General features: G+C 47.4%; 1 protein-coding gene across 2 annotated transcripts in view; it reads left to right on the top strand.

The window, feature by feature from the left end:
- The window catches only part of TBC1D8 (TBC1 domain family member 8), a 137,288-nt gene that overhangs the window by 99,963 nt on the left and 11,007 nt on the right, over positions 1–26,318 (top strand). For both annotated transcript variants that reach the window (XM_081254936.1, XM_081254937.1), the window contains exons 6-17: positions 3,948–4,155; positions 5,719–5,913; positions 6,856–7,032; positions 8,324–8,474; positions 10,074–10,288; positions 11,134–11,251; positions 13,803–14,088; positions 14,744–14,873; positions 15,010–15,108; positions 15,702–15,770; positions 21,991–22,231; positions 23,073–23,138. In XM_081254936.1, the coding sequence (XP_081111062.1) occupies positions 3,948–4,155; positions 5,719–5,913; positions 6,856–7,032; positions 8,324–8,474; positions 10,074–10,288; positions 11,134–11,251; positions 13,803–14,088; positions 14,744–14,873; positions 15,010–15,108; positions 15,702–15,770; positions 21,991–22,231; positions 23,073–23,138 (1,955 nt within the window). The remainder of the gene's footprint in view (positions 1–3,947; positions 4,156–5,718; positions 5,914–6,855; positions 7,033–8,323; positions 8,475–10,073; positions 10,289–11,133; positions 11,252–13,802; positions 14,089–14,743; positions 14,874–15,009; positions 15,109–15,701; positions 15,771–21,990; positions 22,232–23,072; positions 23,139–26,318) is intronic.

The following is a 26,318-nucleotide window of genomic DNA, read 5'->3' as shown; positions in this document are numbered from 1 at the left end:
AGTTCCCAGAGTTTGAAATGCACAGGCAGGCACATAACTGAGAGCCTCTGCAGTCTCTATGTTTCTTCATGAGGCAGCCTGGCTGCAGAGCCCTGAGTGTTCCAGAAAGGCAGGAGGTGGCTCCAGGGATGGGACGTCCTTTCACGCCTCCCCAGCGCGTCTCTTAGCCTGAGTTTGGGGAAGCATGGGGCCTTGAAGCAGCTGTAGGTCTGCAGACTCACATAAGTTTGTCTTTGTGGGATAAATGATGTGAGGGAGTGAGAGGTGGTGTGAGGCCCAACACAGTTCTTCCCCCAGAAAAGGTTATGAGGGGAGAGAGAGAGCCACACCTGTTTCTGATCCATCTTTACCTAATCCATTCTAAGTTATGCAGAGAAACAAAAGAACTACCTACTGCTTAATTTCTCAGGTCTGTGGTCTTAGGACTGGAACTTGAAATTTAAAAAAGAAAATCTATTTATTTATTTATTTGGTTGCATCGGGTCTTAGTTGCGGCAGGCCGGCTTCTTAGTTGTGGCACGTGGGCTCCTTAGTTGTGGCATGCGAACTCTTAGTTGCGGCACGCATGTGGGATCAAGTTCCCGGACCAGGGATCGAACCCAGCCACCTGCATTGGGAGTGTGGAGTCTTAACCGCTGCGCCACCAGGGAAGTGCCCTGAATTTTTAAAATGTGTGCATATAGCCTAGAATTTTCTGCATAGTTGTCATGTCCGATTGCACATATTAGTTTCGTCTTTGACAGCAAACTTGGTGTCCACTGCTCTGTATTCTGGTCAACCCACGTGGTTCCCGCTTCCTAAAACGGCATGTATCTAGGTAGGATGACTTGTGGCCCCTTCCCCTGCTGTTCTGTGGCCTGTGCCCACCGCCCCCAGCGGTGAGCACCATGGGCGGGGAGTGTCTCTGGGGCTGCTGGCTGGGCTCACTCCATGCTCACAGGGTGCTTCCACCAGGGCCACAAGCCTGGGATTGGCTGCCACTCTGTGAGGTCATGACCCGTGTCTGGTGGTCTGTATGGAGGAAGAGTGGAGATACTTACTGAGCGTTGGAAGGTCCGAAAGGCCAGTTGTGACCAGTGGGCTTTGTTTCTATGCTGTTCAGAAAGAGGATGTGATATATTTAGCGTCAAAACGACCACCCACTGGGAAAGGGGCCTCAGGGCTGGCAGGGGTGCGGGGTTGGGGCTTGTGCTGGGCTTCCCCAGGGGCTTGTGGGTCCCCCATCTCTCAAGGTGTTGTGTCGTCATCTCAGCTACGTTAGAACATTAAATATCACATATAACTCATGTTTCAAGGTGGGATTGGAGGAGAGCTTTCTAATAGGGAGGAAGGAAGATAATTTAGGAAAGGTCCCCCCCCCCCCCCGCTGCTTTCCTTTTGGTAACTTGAGGTCACTGGGCTCTGGCTACTGAGTGTGGGAGAGACAGACCTCTACAGGGAAGGGAGAACAGCCCCGAAAGGAGAACAGACACTGCGCATAGCTGTGCCGAGGCCACAGAGAAGGGGGCTGAACCGAGCTGACGGCTGCCGCAGTGGGTGCACTGAACAGGAACGATTGTTTTTAATCCGCCTCAGATAAATGAACACCTTAGTCTTAGTCTGAAGGGTTGGGCACAATGTAAATATACATGTAAGTCCCCCGACCCTCCCTGTAGCTCCACACAAGCTGCTGTGATCCGTGTTCCTTGCCCTGTTCTCACCTCGGCTCCAGCCATCTCCCCAGCAGGCGGGGATGTGCTTCCAGAAGGAAAAGCCAGCAGCTGGATTTGGCAGTGGCTGCAGCCACGTGTGTCAGACGTACGGGTGGGAGCACTGACCTCACTTCCCCCGGAGCCGCATACTGTGAGGACAAGGATGTAAGTTTTCCAGTCAAACGTGCTGGACGTAGGTCTGCTCTGGGGTCGGGGCTCACCTGGAGGGGCCTTGCCTTCCATTCTCCCAGAGCACAAACTTCTAGGGCATCCACGGCGCTTTCCTGTGTTCTCCCAGCTCCTCTCTGCAAGATGCTCAGGCCACCCCCTCCTCCCCTTTTTTCTTAATGGTATTGAACACATTTTTATTTGCTTATTTGTTGTATCTCTTTTTTTGGGTGTCAATATCTGTTCACATCTTCTGTCCATTTAAAAAAAAACTGAATTGTTTGCCCACTTTCTATTGCATCATAAAAGATCTTGATATATTCTAGATACAAGTCCTTTTTCCAGATATGTCTTTTGACAATAGTTTTTATGGCCTGTGGCTTGTCTTTTCATTATCTTAACATCACTTTTCAAAAGCAGAAATTTAATTTTTGATGCAATTCAATTTTGAATTTTTTTGTGTTTCAGGTTCTACTGGGAAGTATTTGTGTAAACCAATTCACAAAGACTATCTTCCAGTTTTTCATATAGAAATTTTTTTTAAGCTAAAAGATAGGGGTTTTTAAGCTATTTATAGATTGAGTCAGAAGTTCTGAAGTTTTTTCTTTTTCTTCCTGCTTTATTGAGCTCTAAGTTGCAAATAAAAATGCATATATTTAAGTTAGAAACACGAAGATTTGATACTTGCATACACTGTGAAATAATTATCACAGTCAAGTTCTTTAACTCATCCATCACCTCTCAGGCCCCTTTGGAAATAGCCATCCACGTTGTAGCAGGTATTTAAGGAGCTGCAGCTTTGGAGCACAGTGACTGGACCCACCTTGATCTGTGGAATTTGTATCATTGCTATGCCCAGAGGGCTTTCTGGACATGCGCGTATCTTCTCTTTGTGAGGCTTGGAGAGTAAATTCCGTGGACTGCAGCATCTCTGTATGATGTCTCCTGGGAAGACGCTTGTGTGAGGGTCTGAAATGAGGTCTGGGTTGGAAATGAGAGCTCGGGCGGAATAGGCATCTGTGTGGGAAGGAGGTGAGATCCCATCTCAGGGGCTCCACGACCAGATTGTGTCTAAAAAATCACTTGGGCTGCCGTGCAGAGTCCAGGGTGTGGAGTTTAATATCTTGCATTTACGCAACGTTTGAAGATTTGTTCTTTTCCTAGAAGAAAATACCTTAATTTTTTTTTTTTTTTTTTTTTTTTTTTTGCGGTATGCGGGCCTCTCACTGTCGTGGCCTCTCCCGTTGCGGAGCACAGGCTCCGGACGCGCAGGCCCAGCGGCCATGGCTCACGGGCCCAGCCGCTCCGCGGCATATGGGATCCTCCCAGACCGGGGCACGAACCCGTATCCCCTGCATCCGCAGGCGGACTCTCAACCACTGCGCCACCAGGGAGGCCCTTAATTTTTTTTTTTTAAAGCTAATATGTGGTCAGGTGGAAAATTTAAGCAGAATCAGAGTGGAAAGCAGAAATCCCGCTGTGCGGAGATAACCACTGTTAACGTTTTAGGGAAAGTCTTTCTATGTGTCACTTTCTGCAAATTTTCTAGAATTTACGTAAATGGGATCATACCGTAGATGCTATTTCTAACCTGCTTTTTCTCTTTTACAATACTGTGGACATCATTTTATATTCACAGGGATCCCCTGAAGCAGAAAGTTTAGGTGTTATTTCCATTTTACAGATGTCAGGATGAGACACCAAGTCTCATCCAGGGGTGCACAGTTAATAAGGAAGCTACAAGGTCGTATTTTGACTCTGAGCAAAGTCTAATTCTATCAGATAAACCTAGAATGCTTATTTCATGTGACAAAGACAAGTTTTTACTTCTGTCCTTTGGAATTTTTCCTCCTAAAATTCTGGGTTATGACATAAATTCATTGGTATTTTTAAATGTGGTTTGGCTGCCTTGTTCCTTGATTGGGTTTGAGAGCCAAGATTCAGGGTATGGGGGGGTGCCCTGGGGAGGACCTTTCTGCATCCCCTTCTATGTCAGGTTGTGCCGAGGGGTTAAGAGTGTTTTCCTCCACAATCCAGTGTGTTCAGTCACTGTTCCTGCCTCTCTCTCTCCCCTCCCTCCTTCGCCAGGGACCTGGAAGCCAGGGCACAGAACGAGTTCTTCCGGGCCTTCTTCAGGCTGCCGAGGCGGGAGAAACTGCATGCTGTCCTGGACTGTTCCCTCTGGACCCCTTTCAGCCGTTGTCACACGGCCGGGCGGATGTTCACCTCCGACAGTTACATCTGCTTTGCCAGCAAGGAATCTGGCTGCTGCAAAGTCATCCTCCCGCTCCGAGAGGTAGACCTGCCTTCCTCCTGTCGGGGAGCCGTGGTTGCTGTGAGAGGGGGCGTTGGAGGGGATGGATGCTCACACTGCAAGGCTCTGCCACCGAGGATGGGCGGGTCTGGAGAGATGCATGGCCTGAATTGACCAGGGGCCTTTGCTTGTTCTGTTGTTGCCTGGCAACCTGAAATTTGCATAGACCTGAATGGTGAGAACAGGGTGCCCTGGCCTCCGCATTATTGATAAAGCTGTTATTATAAAGTACCTGCTTAGCAATGAAAGCTTTTCCAACAGCCCTTAGGGATGAATCCTTCCTTTTCACCCACAAAAGGGAAAAGAAAAAAGGGGGACTTACAAAAAGCATCATCTTTTGAAAATAAATGTCAAATTGCTTGGTTTTTATACCCTCCTGGAACTTTAGGTAAACATTTAGAAAAATGCTTCCTTTCAACTGTAAAATTCTGCAATTCTCTTCTTGGAAATGGAGTCTGCTTCCACATCTGACGAGCTCAGTACTGTGGTTTCAGGGCATGTTGGCTGTGACAGGACCCACGGCTCTGTCACACGTCAAGACTTCCAGATTCTTGCTATTATAACATATGAACTAAGTACTATTCAGAAAAACTCAATTTTTTCATTCATGTGATTGACCTCCATTTTTCTGCAGCAGGTGTCTTCATTTTACAAATATTCCTACTTATGAGTGGAGTAAGAAATCCTGGATTGCCCTATGTAGTTGTTTTTTTTTGTTTGTTTGTTTTTTGCGGTATGCGGGCCTCTCTCACTGTTGTGGCCTCTCCCGTTGCGGAGCACAGGCTCTGGACGCACAGGCTCAGCGGCCATGGCTCACGGGCCCAGCTGCTCCGCGGCATGTGGGATCTTCCCGGACCGGGGCACAAACCTGTGTCCCCTGCATCGGCAGGCGGACTCTCAACCACTGTGCCACCAGGGAAGCCCTGTAGTTTTTTTTTTTTTAACTGTGGTAGCGTATGCATAACATTTACCATTTTAACCATTTTTAACTGTTACAGTTCACTGGTATTGGGTACATTCACACTGTTGTGCAACCATCACGAGAAGTTTTCATCTTTCCAAACTGAAACACTATCCCCATTGAACAGTAGCTTCCTGTTCCCCTCCCCCAGCCCTGGGGACCCACCACTCTGCTTCTGTCTCTGTGAATCTGACTCCTTTAGGTTGCTCATATCAGTGAAATCCTATAGTATTTGACCTTTTGTGACTGGCTTATGTCACTTAGCATAACATCCTCAAGGTGAATCCAGACTGTAGTACCTGCCAGAATAGCCATCCCTTTTAAGGCCGAATAATATTCCATTGGATGCAGAGCCCGTGTTTTGGTTATCCATTAACGCGTTCATACAGCCAGGGGCACTTGAGTTACTCCCGCTTTGTGCCGTGGTGCACGTGCCGCATTCCGTACTTTCTAACTTCGTACCAGTTCCTTATTGCGGTTACTGGGTTTTGCCTTCTCTCTCGGGATATTTTCCGAATGTGCGATTAAACGCCTGCCCGTCTTCTCTCTCGCTGTTCCTTTGTGCACGTGACTGTTTGTAACAGGTCGTGAGCATTGAGAAGATGGAGGACACGAGCCTGCTGCCAAACCCCATCATTGTCAGCGTCAGGAGCAAGATGGCCTTCCAGTTCATCGAGCTCACGGGTCGTGACAGCCTGGTGGAGAGTCTGCTGGCGAGGCTGAAGCAGGTGCACGCCGACCAGCCCGTGCGCTATGACACCACACAGGATGAGGACCTGGTATGATCCTTGGGAACCGTGGGATCCCGTACATTGAAAATCCCTTTTTTTCAGCACCTCGAGGGCAGGGGTCTCCAAAGGGGTGTGCACGTAACAGTGATCCACTTGGGTGCCAGGAAAATGTAAGCAATGATTGGGTCCATGTAGCAGACAGTGTGGTATCATCTCTGATGGCACCGGTGTCCTGGGTGGGTGTGGCAGGGTTGGAGGGTAGATGGGGACTCACCCACAGGTTGGAGGATACCCACAGGATGTCCCCCCCGACAGGTTACAGGGACAGATGGGGGGTACACCCATGTGTCAGAGGCATTGACAGGCCACGCCCTCAGAGGTTGGAGGGTTTGGTGGGGAATCAACCCACAGGTGAGTGGACACCCTCTTTACTGATTAGAGAGGTCAGTGCCCCCGCCCCATCCCCCTGAGGCTGGAGGGGATGATGTTATTTGGGGGCGGATGTAAGTTTTGCAGAGAGAGAGGTTGCATCGTCGTTAAGGTGGAACAGCTGCAAACATAGACCCGGCTCTGCTGGGACCCCGTCCCTAATTCCTTCACACCCATCCCGCTTCTTTCTGGACCTCTGTTCATCCAGGTAGTGACGGGAGGAAAGGAGGGAGAGTCTCTCGGTACCTGAGAGCAGTTTTCTCGAGGTGGCCGTCCTCAGTTCTGGAAGCTGAGGGCGCGGTGGTGCTTTCCGAGCCCCCCTGGGGCTGTGCTCTGTGTGCCCCGAGCAGCCTCGCCGGGAAAGCGCCGTGTGGACCATATTCCTTACCGAGGATCAAATCTCTTGGGTCTAGCGTTAGTCTGTTTTTCCCGGAAGTCCTAAACAGAGAGGCGTATTCAAGTTTGTTAATACGCTCATGCATCCAAAGGCAAAACAAAGACTGTCTTATAACGAAGGCAGTGACTTCTCTCTCATTTTTTTTTTTATTTCTCCCCATGCAGACTTGGTCTATGTTTCATTCAACAAGCATGTGTGGTGACCACAGGTTTGGGCATATTGAGATGGTGTCTTCTGAAAATAGCGAGGAAAGGGAGAAAGAGATGAGCCCGCAGCTGCACCCCGAGGCCCTGGTCGCCGGTTTCCGGAGGTCGGGCAGCCAGAGCCCCGACTCGAGACTGGTGGGTGATGAGACTCCGCCCTCGCCACCGCCGGGCACAGGTGGAGGTGCCAGGGGTGTGGCTTCCCGCGGGCCCTGGAGGGTGGGCCTGGCGTGGCACGGGTCACCAGGCAACCTGGGGACACGTGATGCGCCCTCTTTGCCTCCCTCTTTTCCTCATTGGCAAAAAGGGGAAGTGGTCAGTGGTGCTAGTGGCCTGAGCGCGTCCCGGTGGGTGAAGGATGTCCGAGGGCCATGGCTCTCCCCACCTGCCCCTCAGGTGGCATCCGTCCATGCCGTCCCTTGTGGGGTTTCCAGGTGCAGAACAAGTCTATCTCCTTTTATCCAGTGGTGTCTGTGTGGCTCTTTGGTGCAGTGTTTCTTTTTCGTACCCTGGCTGTCCTCTTGTTTTACTGAACTAAAAATACTTTTGTCACATTTATATAGTTTTCCCCTCTGTAGGGAGAGTCTGAGGGCAATGCCTGTATGGTAAATAGACTAGAAATCATGCTCTGAGATGGTGCCCTGGCAGGAGGGGTGCTGTGTTGGGACCATGAGTTCCAGGGTGGCCGTGAACATGATTGCTGCCCCTTGGCTGCTTAATGGCTCGTGTATCATAGATCGTTAGCTTTATTCATTCAGAACTGAGCCTTCTGATGTACTTTACAGAGATGCTCAATGAATGCTCGATGAAACACGTAAGAATATTGACTGTATGTAATGTCGGTATTCTGTAAACGTCTCCCATTACTAGAGAATACAGATAATTAAAAGCATATATAAACATCCTGTTTAAAAGGCACTAGAAATTCCTGCCAGCTAGGAATTCTAAAGGATTTTAAAAATCCATAATTTTAAAGGATTTTCAGTCACCTAGAGACATCGTGTCTTTTTCATCTCTGCTAGTGAGAACAATGTAAGTTTTTCGGGTTGGCGGTTTTTCCCCTGGCTGTCAGGAAGTTCCAGGCAAATCATGAGAGCCCCTTGCTCCGCTTTGCCCTCTGAGCTGACCTGTTTCGGCAGCTGGCTTGGTGTCAGCATCCGGAGAGGCTTCCCCACCCCGCCCTACCCCACCCTCCCATCTGCTCTGGGTGTTTTATCAATATTTGTGTCAGTGCTCCCACTGGGCCCCGAACCCCTGAAGGGCCGGTGCCCTTTACATCCCCTGTGCCTGGTGGAGGTTGAGAAGTATCTGCTGAGCGAATTGCCTGTCCCCGTCGGTCCCTCCGTCAGCAGCAGGAGCCTCTCTCTGTGACGGGCTGTGGAGGGTGCGGACGACCTTCTTTGTACACGCAGCATGTTTCCACTTGCAGTCCAGAGAACAGATCAAGATGAGACTGTGGCACGACCACTTGCTGGAGTACGGCAGGACCGTGTGCATGTTCCGTACGGAGAAGATCCGGAAGCTGGTGGCCATGGGGATCCCCGAGTCGTTACGCGGCAAACTCTGGCTCCTTTTCTCTGGTGAGCGTTTCTGGGGTCTCCAGGCCAGCTTTTATTTCTGGAGCAGACACGGGACAAAGGCCCCGACCTGGGCAGTGTGTGTGTGTGCAGAGGGGTCCCCTCTGCCTGTGACATGTCTGACCGGGGACCTCAGGACCTTCCCATGTTGGCTATGATGTCCTGGGCCAGTGCAAGGTCTGGCCAAGGGATCGCCTCTCCTTTAGAAATAACTTTATGAGTCTCTTCGTTGTCCTCAGAATTCTGTTCAGGGCGCCCTTGACTTGCAGTGTCTTTCTAGGACGTGAGTCCTGAAGTAGAGGAAATGAAAACATCCTCAGAAGGTGTCCAGTTGCATGTGTTGTCATGATTCCCTCAGTGCGCGCTTCCTCTCGGTCGCTCCTCTGTGGAGGGCGCACAGCGTCCCCGCGAGCAGAGCCACAGGGTTTTCTCTCCCGCCTGCGCCCAGCTGTCCCCACTGGACCGGGGACTCTCCTGCTGCTGCTGCTGGCAGGCATCTCTCATCAGGACACTCGCTGACGGAGGAGCTGAGACTGGGGCCAAGGTCCCCAGAGGCGTCCCGAGCAGGCATTTCTCTGTCAGCCGTTTGGTGCCACGTGGTGGAGCGGCTGGGGCCCTGCCAGCGAGAAGGGAAGGCGCTGCGGTCCGGGACGGTGTGACTGCTGCGCCTTTCGGGGTGCTAGGTGCGGGGTGGCCAGGGCTCCGCCTGCCCCGGGGACCCTGCTGTGCTCTCCCGGAGGCTAGGCCTGGGGACCCGTCCTCCCCGCGCCCTGTCCCTGTTCCTCCCTCAGTCGGCCTCCCCCTCGGTCACCTCTCTCCTCCGTCTTCCCCGTCGCTCCCCGAAGTCGCCCAGCCCCTCTCCTCTGCTGCCCGAGACGCCCAGACCCAGACCCGATGCTGGCCGGCTCCTGGGCGCTGGGGCTACTGAGCGGGTGTCTACTGGTCCTTCTCCTCCCAGCGCTCACCTTGTTCCACAGGCCGAGTCTCCCGCTGCCTCCCGGCCCGTCTCACTGCCCACCAGCAGCACACCAGTGAAACCCTTCCTCTGTCAGATGAGGGTATTTTTGTGTTTAATAAAATACAGGGGACTTACACAAAGCATCCTCCCAGTATTTTTGTGTTTAATAAAAACAGTCCATATTCATATGGAGCAGCAAGCAAAGAAAGTGACACGGCTCAAAATCCCCCACCTGAAGTGCACGCGCGCGCGCGCGCGCGCACACACACACACACACACACACACACACACACACACACACACACACACACACACACACACACACACACACACACACACACACACACACACTTCTGTTGCCAGGGAATACAACTTACTAAAAGTGTAGTAATAAAGCTATTTCTAGTGTGAGCTCTTCCCCCCTCTCTAAAGGCTATTCTTAGAAAAGCCATGTTATTTCTTTTTTTCTCTTTTCTTCTGAGCAGAACTGAAGTTCCTTTTGGTTGTGTGTGGTCTCAAACTATTTTTTATGTCCCTCAGGTGGCAGGACCCCACTGAGGGCCTCTGACCGGACAGGCCCCTCCCCATGTGGACTCTCTCCTGGTAATCAGTCCCCCCTTGAAACGTTACTTTTAAATCATCAGATGCCGTCACCGACCTCGCCTCGCATCCCGGTTACTATGGCAACCTGGTGGAGGAGTCCATGGGAAAGTGTTGCCTGGTGACAGAGGAGATAGAACGGGACCTGCATCGCTCCTTACCAGAGCACCCCGCCTTCCAAAACGAAACGGGGATCGCTGCTTTGAGGAGAGTCCTGACGGCCTATGCCCACCGGAACCCCAGGATCGGGTACTGCCAGGTGAGCTGTGTGCTGCGGGGTGGAGGTCATAGCCCCCGTCCCGGGCTACCACCCAAGCCTCGGGTGCTGTGTTCTCAGCCGTCTGTACCGAGGACTGTCGTGTGGAGGGAATCAACCTCGTGTAGTCAGGCTGATGATGCAGAAGCAGCAACGTTAACCAGTGCCTGGGGAGAGCGTTGCACAGGCTGGGCCTCTGTCCGCGGGAGGCCGTGCAGTCTTCACGGTCTCCGGGCCTCCACTGCAGGGCAGTATCGATGAAGCTGCCATGGAGCTTTCTCCCTCCAGACCATGCAGAAGTCATAGGGATTCTTTTTTAAATGCTATTTGGGGAGGAAAAAGCTGTTTGGGGTGGATCACTTTCCTCCAGGATGCATGAGTGGAGGTAAGACACCCTCCGAGTGGTAAACAAGCACAAAATAAAACCCCGGCACAAGGCTGGGTGAGTGAAGCTACTGACCCTTAAAAACAGAGGATTTTAAACTTTGTTTCCTGTGCATAAGCGAAATTAGTGGGTGAGTGTGGGTGTGTGTGTCTCTGTCCGAAAGTAGACACAGAGACAGCTGGGTGGGATGTGAGCCTGAGGCGTGCTCCACAGCCCAATCCAGCATTACACCATGGGCTCAGGGATGGAGCCATGGCTGGTCACTCAGCCCGGTGTGTCTTATGAGGCCACGGTGACACCGTGGTCGTTCCAGCTCTGTGTCGCTGTGGGTGGGTACGCTGGTTCTCTCATCATGCAGTCTTGATTTCTGTGGATCACTTGGGCTTGTGTGTTATTGACTGTCTCTGTGGCACTGTGTGGCCTTGTCAGTAACTGTCCCCTCCCCTGCGAACCCTCCGAGCAGTCCATGAACATCCTGACCTCCCTTCTGCTGCTCTACGCTGAGGAGGAGGAAGCCTTCTGGTTGCTGGTTGCTGTGTGTGAGCGGATGCTGCCCGACTACTTCAACCATCGAGTCATTGGTAACTGCCTCCTTCCCCCCTCTCTGTACCCAGGGGTAGTGACGGAGCCGGAGCAGAGATGTTGATCACCAGTCCTGGTTATAAAGTCCCCTGTGCCACTCCGCTAGTCTCTGCCCAAACACCGTTTTGACTCTTGAATTTGCAAAACTAACTGGTGTAAGTCTCTGCACAGTTTTGGCAAAAGGGCGGAATGTGGCAACCTGATTGCTCTCTTGCCACAAACTCTTACAGATTTTGGATAAAGAACAAACAAATTATGTGGATAGCTGAACTTCAGGAAAGAAAAACCTAGGCTCAAAAAGCAAATCAAAAAGTGAAAACCAGAGAGGTTTTTCACTGATGCTGAGGCCTGGAGGGGAGGGAGGGGGTCTGCTCCTGGTACCCAGGGAGTTTGTGCAGACAGGAGAGGAGGGAAGTGGAGCAATACTGGAGACACTTGAGGGCCGACGTGGAGGGCAGAGGAGGAAAACGCCTCACTTACAGCTTGGTCACAAGAAAGCACATTGGTGGCTGCCTGGGCTCTGGGCAAACCTGTGTTTGACCCATCAGTGCTCAAGCACTTGAGCCGCTGTCCTCCATGCGGTTGAGATTGGAATGTGCATCCTCTCTGTGGTCCAGCAACCTCCTTGTGGGGAAAAGGACACGGAAATTGCTCTGACCTGGTGATACTCTTAGGGACACTTTTTAGTAATCCGGAATGAGAGATGGAGGTGGCCTAAAATTAGGGCGGCAGCCATGGGAACAGAAACAAAAGAACCAATTCGAGATGGAATTTGGCAAAGGAGTGGATGTAGGGACAAGGCAGGAAGAAGAGGCTTGAAGGCTGAAGTCTAAGAACCAAGGGAGTGTGATGACCACTCGGAGGAAGGTGGGGTGGGGCTTGGCTGGGAAGGAGGTGGCCTTTTGGTGGCCTCTGACTGTCTTCCTCGGCCCCCTTCCTGTGCCTGAGTGGTTAACTGGTTTCCTTCCCTTTTCACCTCGTATCGCATGAGGTATTTAATGCTGTACAGAGCAGCAAGGAATAACCAGAGCCTCGCGGTCATTGCGAAACATGTTGTCCAAGCCCTCATTAGGTGAGGAGTGTTGCTATGGGGCAGACGGTACTCAGCAGTGATCAGTAGACCCTCTGTGATAATGTGGCCACCACCGCAATACAGGGTAGAACATTTGGAACATTTCCATAACCCACCAAGTTCCTTTCTGCCTCTTCCCTGCCACACGCAACGCTTGGTAGTGACTTCTGTCACCACAGATGAACTTGGCCTATTTTTGAACTTGGAATAAACATAATAATAGAGAATGTTCTGGCTTCCTTCGCATAACACGTCGCTGTTGGTGCATCAGCAGTTCCTTTTCATTGCTGAGTAGTAATTCACTGTACATTCATACCATGATTTGTTCATCCAGTCACCTATTGATAGACATTTGAGTTTCCAGTTTCTTCTTATTATAAGTAGAGTTGCAATGAACATTCATGTATGAGTCTTTTTGGAATGTATATTGTCAGTTTTCTTTGTCTTTACCCAGGAGTAGAATTCCTGGGTCATAGTTAGATGTATGCTTAACTTTATAAGAAACTGTCAGTTTTCCAAAGTGGATGAAATGCCTTCATGTTATCTCACACCAGCAACGTGTGAGAGTTCCAGTTGCTCCACATCCCTGTTAGCACTTGGAATTGTCTTTTTAATTTTAGCCATCCTAGTGGGTAAGAAGTGGAATGTCATGATGGTTTTAATTTGCATTTCTCTGATAATTGTTAATGATGTTGAACCTATTTTTCTGTGCTACTGGCCATTTATTTATCGTCACTTTTGAAGTATCCAAATTTTACCTCTTTTTAGAAAAAGATTTGGTTATTGATTTCTTAGAACTAAGTTGCATCAGTTCTTTATTGTGATTACGAAACCTCTGTCAGGTATATGTATCGCAAATATTTTCTCCAAGTTTGAAGTTTGCATTTTCATTTCATTAATGGTCTCTTTTGAAGAACACCAGTTGTTAATCTTGATGAAGTCCAATTTATAATTTTTTTCTATGGTTAATGCTTTTGTGTCCTAAGAAATTTAGCCTTTTTCCTGTATTTTTTTAGATGTTTTTTAGCATTAGCTTTTATACTTAAGTCCATGACACATTTCAAATGTATTTTTCTGTATGTTGTGAAGTAGGAGGTAAGGTTCTTTCTTCCCCACGCCATGCAGATATCCACTTGATTCAGCACTATTTTTTTTTTTTTGTCCATGCTGTGCGGCTTGCAGGATCTGAGTTCCCTGACCAGGGATTGGCCCCGGGCCCACAGCAGTGAAAGCGCCGAGTCCTAACCACTGGACCGCCAGGGAATTCCCAATTCACAACTGTTTTTTGAAAATACTGTCCTTTCCCCATAGAATTACCTTGGTCAAAACATCAAAAACCAGTGAACTAAGTGTGAGTCCTTTTCTGGCCTCCAGTCCCGTTTCATCATTGTGCGTATCTCAGAGTCGTTTTAATTTGGGGCTGACTTTGGAGGGAGTGACTCTCTCCCCAGCCACATCTCTGTGGCCTCCTTTCCCAGGGGCCCAGGTGGACCAGTCGGTCTTCGAGGAGCTCATCAAGGAGCAGCTCCCTGAGCTGGCGGAGCACATGCACGACCTCTCGGCCCTGGGGTCCATCTCCCTCTCCTGGTTCCTGACGCTGTTCCTCAGCATCATGCCCCTGGAGAGCGCGGTGAACGTGGTCGACTGCTTCTTCTACGACGGCATCAAGGCCATCTTCCAGCTGGGGCTGGCCGTGCTGGAGGCCAACGCCGAGGACCTGTGCAGTAGCAAAGACGACAGCCAGGCCCTGATGGTCCTCAGCAGGTGGGGACCGCCTGGGGTGGAGGGCAGCAGCGGGACTCCAGGAGCCGGGCGGCAGGTCCAGGCGGCCGGGCTGTCACTGTGGGAGTTCTTCCGCTCTACCACTCGTCACCCCATGTGCCCCCAGGGCCAGGCCATCAGGCAGCCCCATCACCTGGGTGCGGTGAGGAGTCCGCCTTCCCTCGCTCCTGTCCACCAAGTTAGCGGCAGGAGGGGCGAGGGTATCGGTGCCTTTCTCTGAGCAGGTTCAAGTGTCCTGAGTCTAGAGGGACTCATAGTGGCCTTGAACGGGGGCGGGCAGGTGGACACGAGGAAACGGCCTCAGGCCGCCAGCTGGAGGATTTGGACATTTTGTGCGTAGGGGATGGTGTGTTGCAGGGAAGGCAAAGTCCCGCGAAGCTGAGGACGGGAACCTGGGTCCCTTGGAGCTGAGGGCAAGTTGGATGACAAATGAAAAGTTCCTTTTCAGAATACTGTGGAAGCTTAAAATTGCAGGATGCACAGGATTTTGTATTTATGTCACCGGAGAGTCACAGACCCCTGGAAACCTTCCTGTGGCGCCCAGGTCCCCAAGTCGCTTCACGCACGTCTCTCGTTTTCTCTAAAATGAGTGTAGCAGTTGGTAAAGCTGTGCTTTTCCGGTGGGTGGTGTGCCCAGGTTTCTGGATCACATCAGGAACGAGGATAGCCCTGGACCCCCGCTAGGCAGCCACCACGCCTTCTTCTCGGATGACCAGGAGCCCTGTCCTGTGACTGACATCGCCGACCTGATCCGGGACTCCTACGAGGTACCTGGGCCCCATCCCTGCCCCGCCCCAGCTCTCTTGGGAGATGGACTTCCAGGGAGGTTTTCCAGGCTACTTCTGTTGCCTGTATGGATGCATAAGGGATCCTGTGAGTGAGGGATCCCTTCCTTCCCTGCAGAAGTTCGGAGACCAGTCTGTGGCTCAGATTGAGCACATGCGCTGCAAGCACAGGATCAGGGTCCTCCAGGGCCACGAGGACACCACAAAGCAGAATGTGGTGAGTAGAGGCCTCCCGAGAACCACTGCTCCTGGTGGCCAGGTGCTGACCTGGGCTGGGTCCCCTGCTGCTCTCCTAACAGGAGAAAGCCAGCTTTTTTTTTTTTTTTGCATTGAATTAACAACTTGACAGGGTGAGCTGGTGGAGAAAGAGCGTGGGTTTAGTTTGAGAGTCAGACAGATAGTGAGCAAACTAACCGCTGTGAACCTCGGTCTCCCCGATTGTAAAATGAGGAAAATACTACCCACCGTGTGGGCTTCAATGAGGGACGGTATAGAGCATGCCCGGCACCGAGGGCCTGCAGTGTTGATGGCTCTGCAGGAGGAACTTCCTGCCCACGCTCTAGCCTTGCTACTCTTTACTCCCATTAGGACTTAAATGCTTGTCCTGAGTCACGGACGTGTGAATCAGAAAAGTTGAGGATAAAGCCCTGAGAGAGTCGCCATAAAGTGACTTCTGTGTTGGGAACAGACTCTGTCCCGGGAGGAGCTGGGCGCCTGGCGTCCACCCCAGCGGGACGCGCCCTCTCGGCCTCTGGTCCTCCCAGGGGCAGGCAGAGAGCTCACTCCATGACTGTTTGTTCTTTCCTCGAGCTCCGAGTCGTTATCCCTGAAGTCTCAGTCCTTCCAGAAGACCTAGAGGAACTCTACGATTTATTCAAGGTAGGAAAATCTGGAAGGATGAGGGAGTGACAGGCCCTGAGCCAGGCCCCAGCTGATGTCATCGCCTGACTGCGGGAGGGCGCAGAAGCTGGAGGGGTCAGCAGGTGCCTGTTGGGTGGCAGCAAGGCTGGGGCAGCCCCCCGGCCAGCTCTGGCTTGGCCGTGCCTGCTGGGCCCGAGCATGGATGCTGCTGCGCTCGGCTGAGAGGCCCTCAGTGCTGGTGACACGTCCTTCACTGCCCTAGGCCGAGTCCCCAGTCAATAGTGGATTCAGGGACTTCCCTGGTGGTGCAGTGGTTAAGAATCCATCTGCCAGTGCCGGGGACCCGGGTTCGATCCCTGGTCCGGGAAGATCCCACATGCCGTGGAGCAACTAAGCCCGTGAGCCACAACTACTGAGCCTGCGCTCTAGAGCCCGGGAGCCACAACTGCTGAGCCCACGTGCCACAACTACTGAAGCCCGTGCACCTAGAGCCCGTGCTCCGCAGCAAGAGAAGCCACCGCAATGAGAAGCCTGCACACCGCAACGAAGAGTAGCCCCCGCTCACCGCGACTAGAGAAAGACCGCGCACAGCAACAAAGACCCAATGCAGCCAAAAATAATAAATTTTTTTTTTTTTTTTTTTCTTTTTGCGGTATGCGGGCCTCTCACTGTTGTGGCCTCTCCCGTTGCGGAGCACAGGCTCCGGACGCGCAGGCCCAGAGGCCATGGCTCACGGGCCCAGCCGCTCCGCGGCATATGGGATCCTCCCAGACCAGGGCACGAACCCGTATCCCCTGCATCGGCAGGCGGACTCTCAACCACTGCGCCACCAGGGAGGCCCAATAAATTTATTTTTAAAAATACCAAAAAAAAAATAGTGGATGCAACAGTGACCCTTACTGAAATTATCACCTCGTATACTTTTTTCTATTATTATTTTTAAAAATTGAAGTATAGTTGATTCACAATGTTGTGTTAGTTTCTGGTATACAGCACAGTGATTCAGTTATACGTACATAGGTTCTTTTTTTTTTAAATATTTATTTATTTATTTGGCTGTGGCTGGTCTTAGTTGAAGCACGCAGGATCTTTGTTGTTGCCGTGTGCGGGGGTCTTCGTTGCAGCATACGGGATCTTTTTTATTTTTTAGTTGCCGCATGCGGGATCTTTAGTTGCAGCATGCACGTGGAATCTAGTTCCCTGAGCAGGGATCGAACCGGGCCCCCTGCATGGGGAGCGTGGAGTCTTAGCCACTGGACCACCAGGGAAGTCCCATGTGTATATTCTTTTTCATTATAGGTTTTTACAAGATACTGAATACAATTCCCTGTACCACCTCAAATACTTTTTAATCATAACCTCACCCACATGACGTGTGTGCATATTCTTGTGTTTGGCTGGTCTGCCTGCTACCTTATGTTCTGTTTTCCCTGGATGCTGTCATGAACACGTTTTCATGTTGCCCTATGGTCTTACTCATTTTTAAATCATTTAGAACCTGTCATGTTGGTAATACTTAACATACTGAACTGCATTTCGACTATTTGGATATTTAGGTGGAAGCCTTGCTGAATTAAATCACCCTGCAAAGACCATTTTCAAGTGCCTTCCTAGGACTTTTCTTGCTTGAAACAGTCAGTACAAATGGGGAAGAGAGGCAGACAGTGGACCCACTCCCGACAGCCTGGCAGTGAAGTCGCAGAAAGCAGGCCAGCCTGGAGGAGTCGGCCACCAGAGCTGTTCTGGTGGGGCCTCCGAGCCGCCAGCGCTTCTGCACTCAAATTGCTGCAGGCTCAGCATAGTCCTAAGCAGCACTTAGGTTTCCTGAGCAGAGCGCAGAGATTGTCTGACCCTTCATGTGGCTGTCGTGTCACATCTCCCTGTGGTCACTGACACGGGTGGCTGGCTTAGTAGTTTCCTGGCACTCCTCACGCCTGGTCAGCAGGATGCGTGATGAGGAGTCCTCAGGCTACGTCTCCTGTAAACATCACCGGGTTTCAAGTTTGATAGTTTCCTCTGTTGCATGAAGAGAAAATACGAAGCCAGAGGTGACTTCGTGTCCCACACCACCACCTCTCTTTGACTTTCGAGGAGGAAAAACAGGGAATACTAGAAACACAAAAGCAGGTAAACAAACGTGTTGTTTAGCATAAAAAGTCTTTCATTTATTTAGGGCTAACTTCTCAATTTGAGAGAATAAGACATGTCTCACATCTGAATTTATATGACTTAAGAGATTGCCTTAAATTCATCATAAAAATAAGTTTCATTAAGTACTAACTATATCATTAATCTTTCATACAAGGAGTATTTAAAGAAGACAGACAGCTATTTCCTGTGTCCTATTTCTATCTTTTCTGCGAACAATGTGGGTGAAATTTATTTTCGTATTTGCTTTTAGCTCTGCAGGCCTTTCATTTGTGTAGGACTAACTATGAATATAAACTTCAACTATAAATACAAGACCGATTTCAAAATGCACTTCCAAAAGGAATTCCAGTACCATAGCGTCATGTCGTGGTGTCTAATTCTGTCGTACAGCCCGAGGTGCCTGCTTTGTGTGCCCAGAGCCGCGCTCACCGCCACAGAACCCCCCACCCAGGCTGTCCCCCGCTCCGCCCCCCTTGCTGCTGGCCTCCCTGAATTCCCGTGGCTTTCAGTCTGACCTCTTATATTTTAATGCTTCTTTAAGTACTGGGAGGTATACTGGTCCCTAGTTGGGTTTTACATGCATCTCTTGTCTCTTGAATCAGAAATTCGTTTTCCCAAGGGAAAGGGCCACACAGAGATACCCTTACATTGTTGTATAAGTATGTGATAGGGTCTTATTAAGGAGTCCATTCCTTAACTTCACTGCCTCTTTCCCTAAGCCTGGAACGTACAGGTGTGACCATTCTCTATGTTAACAAGAAACAACCTGCTCTGTCTTCTTTACATACCTTTCCTATTAGAGATGAACAGTGTGTGCTTAATGAAATCTGTTTTTATTCTGAATGGAAAGCAATTTTTCTTCTATGTCTTAATGCAACTCTTTCTTTTCTTTCAGTTTTATTGAGGTATAATTGACCCACAGCACTCAGGTTAAGGTGTACAGCGTAATGACTTACGTGTATTGCGAAATGGTCCGCAGTAAGTTAACATCCATCATGTCATATATTGATAGATACAAAAAGAAAGAAAATGATTTTTTTCTTGTGATGAGAACTTTTAGGATGTACTCTCTTAGCAACTTTCAAAGATACCACACAGCAGTGATAACTATAGTTGTCATGTTGTACACACATCCCCAGTCTCTTAAAACTGGAGATTTGTACCTTTTCCCCCCCTTCATCCCGTTCTATAAACCGCCCCCACGGCCAGCCCCAGCCTCTGGTAACCACGAATCTGATCCTTTTCTATGACTTTGGGTTCGTTTAATTTATTTTATTTTTGGCTGCGTTGGGTCTTTGTTGCTGCACGTGGGCTTTCTCTAGTTGCAGCGAATGGGAGCTACTCTTAGTTGCGGTGCGCAGGCTTCTCATTGCGGTGGCTTCTCTTGTTGTGGAGCACAGGCTCTAGGCGCACGGGCTTCAGTAGTTGTGGCACGCAGCTCAGTAGTTGTGGCTCACGGGCTCTAGAGCACAGGCTCAGTAGTGGTGGTGCACAGGCTTAGTTGCTCTGCAGCATGTGAGATCTTCCCGGCCCAGGGCTCAAACCTGTGTCCCCTGCATTGGCAGGTGGATTCTTAACCACTGCGCCACCAGGGAAGCCCATGTTGCTATTTTTTTTTTTTTTTTTTTTTAGATTCCACATATGAGATCATATAGTATTTCTCTGACTTATTTCACTTACTGTAATGCCCTCGAGGTCCATCCAGGTTATAAAGCAATGTTTTAAATTACATAAATTCAGATTTGTGATGTCTGTCCCTTATCCTCTGAAATTGAAAACAGCTTCATTAGTCTTCTCTCTTCAAGTAAGATGGGAACAATATAATACACACTTGATGTCACTGACTACTTTTGGAAATACTCAGGACCTGAAAGAGTGCCTTATGTATTCCACAAACCTGCTCTTGTTAATGATCAGCTAAATTTATTCACTGTTGCTGGATTATCAGGCCCTAGACAGTGTTTGGTTTCTTTAATATTATCTTGCTTGCTTCCATGCTCTGATTAAGACTTTTTTTTTTCAAAATTTAATTTAAAAATGCAAAACAAAACAAAAATATACAAGATTATACCTACTCTTACCATTAAAAGAAGAAAAATAACAATTTTAAGCAAAATTTAAAGGGTCTTATCCTGTCAGCACCTCCAATTCCACCTTGTACAGTAATTACTGTTAACAGTATGGTGAATATCTTTCCTGATTTCTTTCTTCTTATACTGTATCCCTCTGCAGACACACACAAAGGCAACGTACTCTTACTCTTTTTTCCCCACATAAAAGTGAGATTGTGCTACACAGAGTGGCCTGCAATTTTTATCATGGACATTTTTATAGATTCAGTATCTACAGATCTTTTCTCATTCTTTTTTAATGGCTGCAGGATTTGATGGTAGGGCTTAACCATACTTTATTAACCATTCACCTGCTGAGGGACATTTATCTCATTTCCCATTTTTTCTGCTTTATAAACAGTGCTGTACCAAGCATCCTCGTGCCTTTCTCGGGACACCTGTGCTACCGTTTCTGTAGGATGGGTTCCTTAGGGACGCACAAACCAAATCTTAGTCACTATTGCTAAAGCGCTTTAGATTTTTCAAATTTCAGTTCTACTGATGATGTCTAAGAGTGCTCATTTCCTATGTTCCACACTCACCCAGCATTCAACATTATGGATCTTTTAAAATTTTACTAGTTGTGTAGAAAATTGCATTTCATTTTAACTTTCATTTGTTTACTCATTAGTGAGGTTGAATACCCTTTCATAAGTTTCTTGGCTAATCATATACTTTCTTGTATCACCTCTTCATATCCTTTGCCTGTTTTTATATTGACTTGTTTTTCTGTAGGATTCTGTGTAAATTGGTTGTACTAGTCCTTGGCCTTTATAACTGTTTTCTTCTGGGTAGGATTCTGAGGGCCTCCAGCATCACAGGATGGCAAACATACATGCAAATTCACAGTGTGTCTTGGGTTTGAGGAATGGGAATTTATCAGACCTTTGTTTCACACTTGAACGTTTTTATGGTACTTTTCATGATTCTGCAAAGGCTATTTAAGGAACATGGCTCCCGACAATATGCAGGAAAATTATAAATGGCATTTTGGTTTCCATCCAAGGATAGGCACTTGGATATTACGGCATCTGTACTTGTTTCTGTGCCTTCCTTATGGGCAGAGGGCATTGAAATCGTGAAGAACCCTGCAGTCGTTGGGAACTGTTTCAAGTGAGTTGAGATGTTCCAAGAGGTGATTTAGTACAGGTGTAAAAGAAACATTCTAAAGAGGCTAACCTGGTCCTAGGTGACAGGGCCGGTTTTGATTGCTTTAGTTTTCAGTCTATTCCCAAGACTTCAAATTGCCTTTGCTTTTTTTACTTCTAATTTTTTGAATTGCTAATATATTCATGTGGCTCAAAATTCAGAACATATAAAAAAGCACACAGTAAAAAGGCTTGATTCTCCGGCTGGGTCCCTGCCCCCGTTTTCCATCCTCACAGGTTACCAGGGTAAATCGTTTCTTCTGTATCCTATAGATGTGTCTAGTACTTTCTGACTTTCAAATAATATGATTTAAGAAAAAATATCAGGATAAAAATTGTATGATTTCAGTAATTAAAACTATAGCAGGGGAGTTCCCTGGCGGTCCAGTGGTTAGGACTCTGTGCTCTCACTGCTGTGGGTCCAGGTTCAATCCCTGGTTGGGGAACTAAGACCCCATAAGCTGTGCAGTGTGGCCAAAATTAAAAAGAACAAAACAAAACTATGGCAGCTGAACTGTACATTTAAAAATTATTAAAATGGTAAATTTTGTTATGTATATTCTGTTACAATGAAAGAAGAGACCATAATAAAAAGGAAAAAGTTTTTGCTTGTTACTATAGGGTTACCTGTAACTACATTTCTGGTTGGAGTGGTGAGATTGTGAGTTAATTTTTTCATTTGTTTATTTTATAATGTTGCTTATTCAATACTTAATTTTACGAGGCAAAGCAAGTCAGGAGAGAAGGCTGTGTTGGCTTTGGCCTTTACGTGTGCGGCCTCCCATGGGGGCCGCCGCCCCTCACAGACCCCTCTTGCTCCCCTGTTAGAGAGAACACATGATGAGCTGCTACTGGGAGCAGCCCAGGCCTGTGGCCCTGCGCCATGACCCGAGCAGGCCCTACGCAGAGCAGTACCGCATAGACGCCCGGCAGTTTGCACGCCTGTTTCAGCTTGTCTCGCCGTGGACCTGCGGGGCCCACACAGAAATCCTCGCTGAAAGGACTTTCAGGCTCCTGGATGAAAACATGGACCATCTGATCGAATTCAAAGCATTCGTGAGCTGTCTCGGTATGACTCTGTGGGTCTTTCCTGCAGTGAGTTCATTTGGGATGTGAGTCTGTGAACACAAGACAAGTAGACTGTCAAGCAAGCACATCCACTCAATGAAATGGGTTTGGGACTCGCCTGACGTGATTTGGGGATTTTAAAAGTCCCTCTGCAGGCTCCTCTCGTGACCACTTTTATGTTTCCTAAGGGGGTGGTGGGGAGGGCAGCCCAGGCTCTCATCATACATGGTTGTTGACCTTGTTCTCCTGGGCACCCAGGGTGTGGTGGTGTCTTGTTAGGAATGTGTCCTGAGACAAATTTTTTTAAAAAATTAAATTTAAAATTGAAGTATAGTTGATTTACAATATCGTGTAAGTTTCAGGTGTACAGCACAGAGATTCAGTTATACATACATATGTGTGTGTGTGTGTGTGTGTGTATTCTTTTTCAGATTCTTTTCCCTTATAGGTTATTACACGCTATTGAGTATAGTTCCTTGTGCTATACAGTAGGTCCTTGTTGGTTGTCTATTTGATGCATAGTAGTGTGTATATGTTAATCCTAGCCTCCTAATTTATCCCTCCCCCCGCCCCTGCACATTCCTAACTCTTGCAGCTAAAATTAAAATCTTTCAGAAGGTATGAGGCTGGACAGAATTCCTGAGGTTGTCTTCCCGCTCAGCAGTCACCAGTCACTACCCTTCACATTGTCCTTTCAGACACACACTGTCTGGGTAGCAGTATATGAAGTGTCAGGTCAACAGACACTGACCTTACTACGTTCTCTCTACAGTGACTGTGTCCTGACACATGTACTTTAACCATTTGCATGTACTCAGTCTCTCTCTTTTTTAATTTTGCAGATATTATGTATAATGGAGAAATGAATGAGAAAATTAAACTGTTATATAGGCTTCATATCCCTCCAGGTAAGAAATTCCAAGTAGAAAAGTTAGGCTCTGTTCTGTCTTGACGTAAATCAGCTTTGTGCATGACCTTGAGGTTCTTCTCTTTTTAAATTTATTTAGACTTGAGGCAACAGATGTTTCTAGTTTGGGGTGGCTGATGACAGATTTTGAGTACCATATTGTATGGCCTATGGCAGGGGTTCCCAAACTCGAGTGTGCATCAGAATCATCTGGACGGCTTGTTATAATACAGGATACCTGGCCCACCCCAGTTTCTAATACGCTAGGTCTGAGGACCACACTTTGAGAACCACGGGCCTGTGGAATGTGGGGGAAGACAAACCCTGGTTGCCTTAACAGATGGTTATTTTAGCTTACTGTTTTTTGAAAATTTGAGGTAAAATTGGTATATAACATTATACTAGTTTCAGGTGTAAAACACGGTAGTTCAGTCTTTGTATACACTACAAAGTGATCACCACAGTAAATCTAGTTACCATTCGTCCCCATAAAATTGACCCCCTTCACCCATTTTGCCCACCCCCCCAACCCCTTTCCCCTCTGGTAACCAACAGTCGATGGTTTGTTTTATTTGTTCATTTGTTTTCATTTTTTAGATTGCATATATGACTGAAATCATACAGTATTTGTTTTTCTCTTATTTTGCTTTGCATAATGCCCTCAAGGTCCATCTGTATTGTTGCAAACCACAAGATTTCCTTCTTTTTTATGGCTGAGTAGTATTCCATTGTGTGTATATAGTATGTGTGTGTGCAACTTTACTGAATTCATTTATTCCAAGAGTTTTTGGTGGAGCCTTTAAGGTTTGCTATGTATATGGTATCTGACAGTTTTACTTCTTCCTTCCCTTGTATTTCTTTTTCTTGCCTAATTGTTCGGGCTAACACTTCCAATACTGTGTTGAATAGAAGTGGCAAGAGTAGGCATCCTTGGGCTTCCCTGGTGGCGCAGTGGTTGAGAGTCCGCCTGCCGATGCAGGGGACACGGGTTCGTGCCCCGGTCTGGGAAGGTCCCACATGCCGCGGAGTGGCTGGGCCCGTAAGCCATGGCCGCTGGGCCTGCGCGTCCGGAGCCTGTGCTCCGCAACGGGAGAGGCCACAACAGTGAGAGGCCCGCATACTGCAAAAAAAAAAATAATAAAAGAGTAGGCATCCTTGTCTTGTTCCTGATCTTAGAGGAAAAGCTTTTAGCGTGTCACCATTGAGTATAATGTTAGCTGTGAGTTTGTCATATGGCCTTTATTACATTGAGGTACGGTCCCTAAATAACCACTTTGATGAGAGTTTTTAATCATAAGTGGATGTTGAATTTTGTCAAATGCTTTTTCTGCATCTGTTGAGACAGCTGTGTGTTTTTTATCCTTCATTTTGTTAATGTGCTGTATCATGTTGATTTGTGGATGCTGAACCATCCTTACATCCCTGTAATAAATCCCACTTGGTCATGGTATATAATCCTTTTAATGTATTGTTGAATTAAATTTTTTAAAACCCTCAAAGTATTAGCATCTATTTTTATCAGGGATATGGACCTATAATTTTGTTTTATTGTATCCTTGTTTGGTTTTGGTATGAGGGTAATTTGGGCCTTGTAAAATGAGTTTGGAAGCATTCCCTCCTCTTCAGTTTTTTGAGTCTGAGAAGTTTAGGTATTAAATCTTTGAATGTTTGGTAGGATTCACTAGTGAAGCCATCTGGTCTTGGGGTTTTGTTTGTTGGGATGTTTTTAATAACTGAGTCAATATCCTTACAAGTAATTGGTCTATTGAGATTTTTCTGTTTCTTCATGACTTAGTCTTGGAAGACTGTATGTTTCTAGGTATTTATCTTTTTCCTCTACGTTGTTCGTTTCGTTGGTGTATAATTGTTCATATGAGTTTCCTACAATCTTTTGTCTGTTGTATGTTGTAACTTCTCTCATTTCTGACTTTATTTGAGCTCTCTTTTTCTTGGTGAGACTAGCTAAAGGTCTGTCAATTTTGTTTATCTTTTCAAAGAACCAGTTCTTAGTTTCATTGACCTTTTCTATTGTCTTTTTAGTCTCTATTTCATTTATCACTATTAATTTCCCTCTTAGAACTGCTTTTGCTGCATCCTATAGAGTTTGGAATTTCTATTCTCATTTGTCTCAAGGTATTTATTGATTTTCTCTTTATTTGTTGACCCCTTGGTTGTTAAGTATCATGTTGTTTAATCTTCACATAATTTGTGATTTTTCCAGTTTTCTAATAATTGATTTCTAGTTTCATACCATTGTGTTTGGAAAAGATGCTTGATGTGATTTCAGTCTTCTTAAATTTATTGAGACTTGTTTTGTGGCCTAACATGTGATTTATCTTGGAGAATGTTCCTTGTGCACTTGAGAATATGTATTCTGCTACTTTTGGATGGAATGTTTTGTATATATATGTGGTTTAAGGCTGATGCTTCATTATTGATTTTCTGTCTGGATGTTCTATCCATTAATGTAAGTGGGGTCTTAAAGTCCCCTACTAGTACTGTATTGCTGTCAATTTATCCCTTTAGATCAGTTAATATTTGCTTTATTTATTTAGGTGTGCCTCTCTTGGGTGTATAAATATTTACAAATGTTATATCTTCTTGTTGGATTGATCCTTTTATCATTATGTAATGCTCTTCTTTGTCTTTTATTACAGTTTTTGTTTTAAAGTCTATTTTGCCCAATAAAAGTATAGCCACCCCAGATTTCTTTCTGTTTTCATTTGCAGGGACTGTCTTTTTCATCCCTTCACTTTCAGTTTGTGTCCTTCCATCTGAAGTGAGTCTCTTGTAGGCAGCATATAGATGAGTCTTGGTTTTTCATCTATTCTGCCACTCTGTCTTTTGATTGGAGAATTTAGTCTATTTACACTTAAAGTAATTATTGAGAGGTATACACTTATTGCTATTTTGTTAATTTTTTTGTAGTTCCTCTCTGTTCTTTTTCTCTTTTTTCGCTTCCCTTGTGGTTTGATGACATTCTTCAGTGTTATATTTAGATTCCTTTCTCATTATCTTTTGTGTAGGTTTTTGCTATGTAGTTATCACAAGGTTCACTATATGACAGCCTATATATATAACAGTCTATTTTAAGTTGATAGCAACTTAAGTGTATTCTAAAAACTCTGTATTTTTATTCCCTCCCCCTACGTTTTGTTTTTGATGTGATATTTTACATATT

The sequence above is a fragment of the Mesoplodon bidens genome, assembly GCF_964165515.1.
Source record: "Mesoplodon bidens genome assembly, chromosome: 14".
Lineage (NCBI taxonomy): Eukaryota > Metazoa > Chordata > Mammalia > Artiodactyla > Ziphiidae > Mesoplodon > Mesoplodon bidens.
The sequence above is the reverse complement of the archived record's forward strand: the minus strand, read 5'-3'. Positions and strand labels throughout refer to the sequence as shown.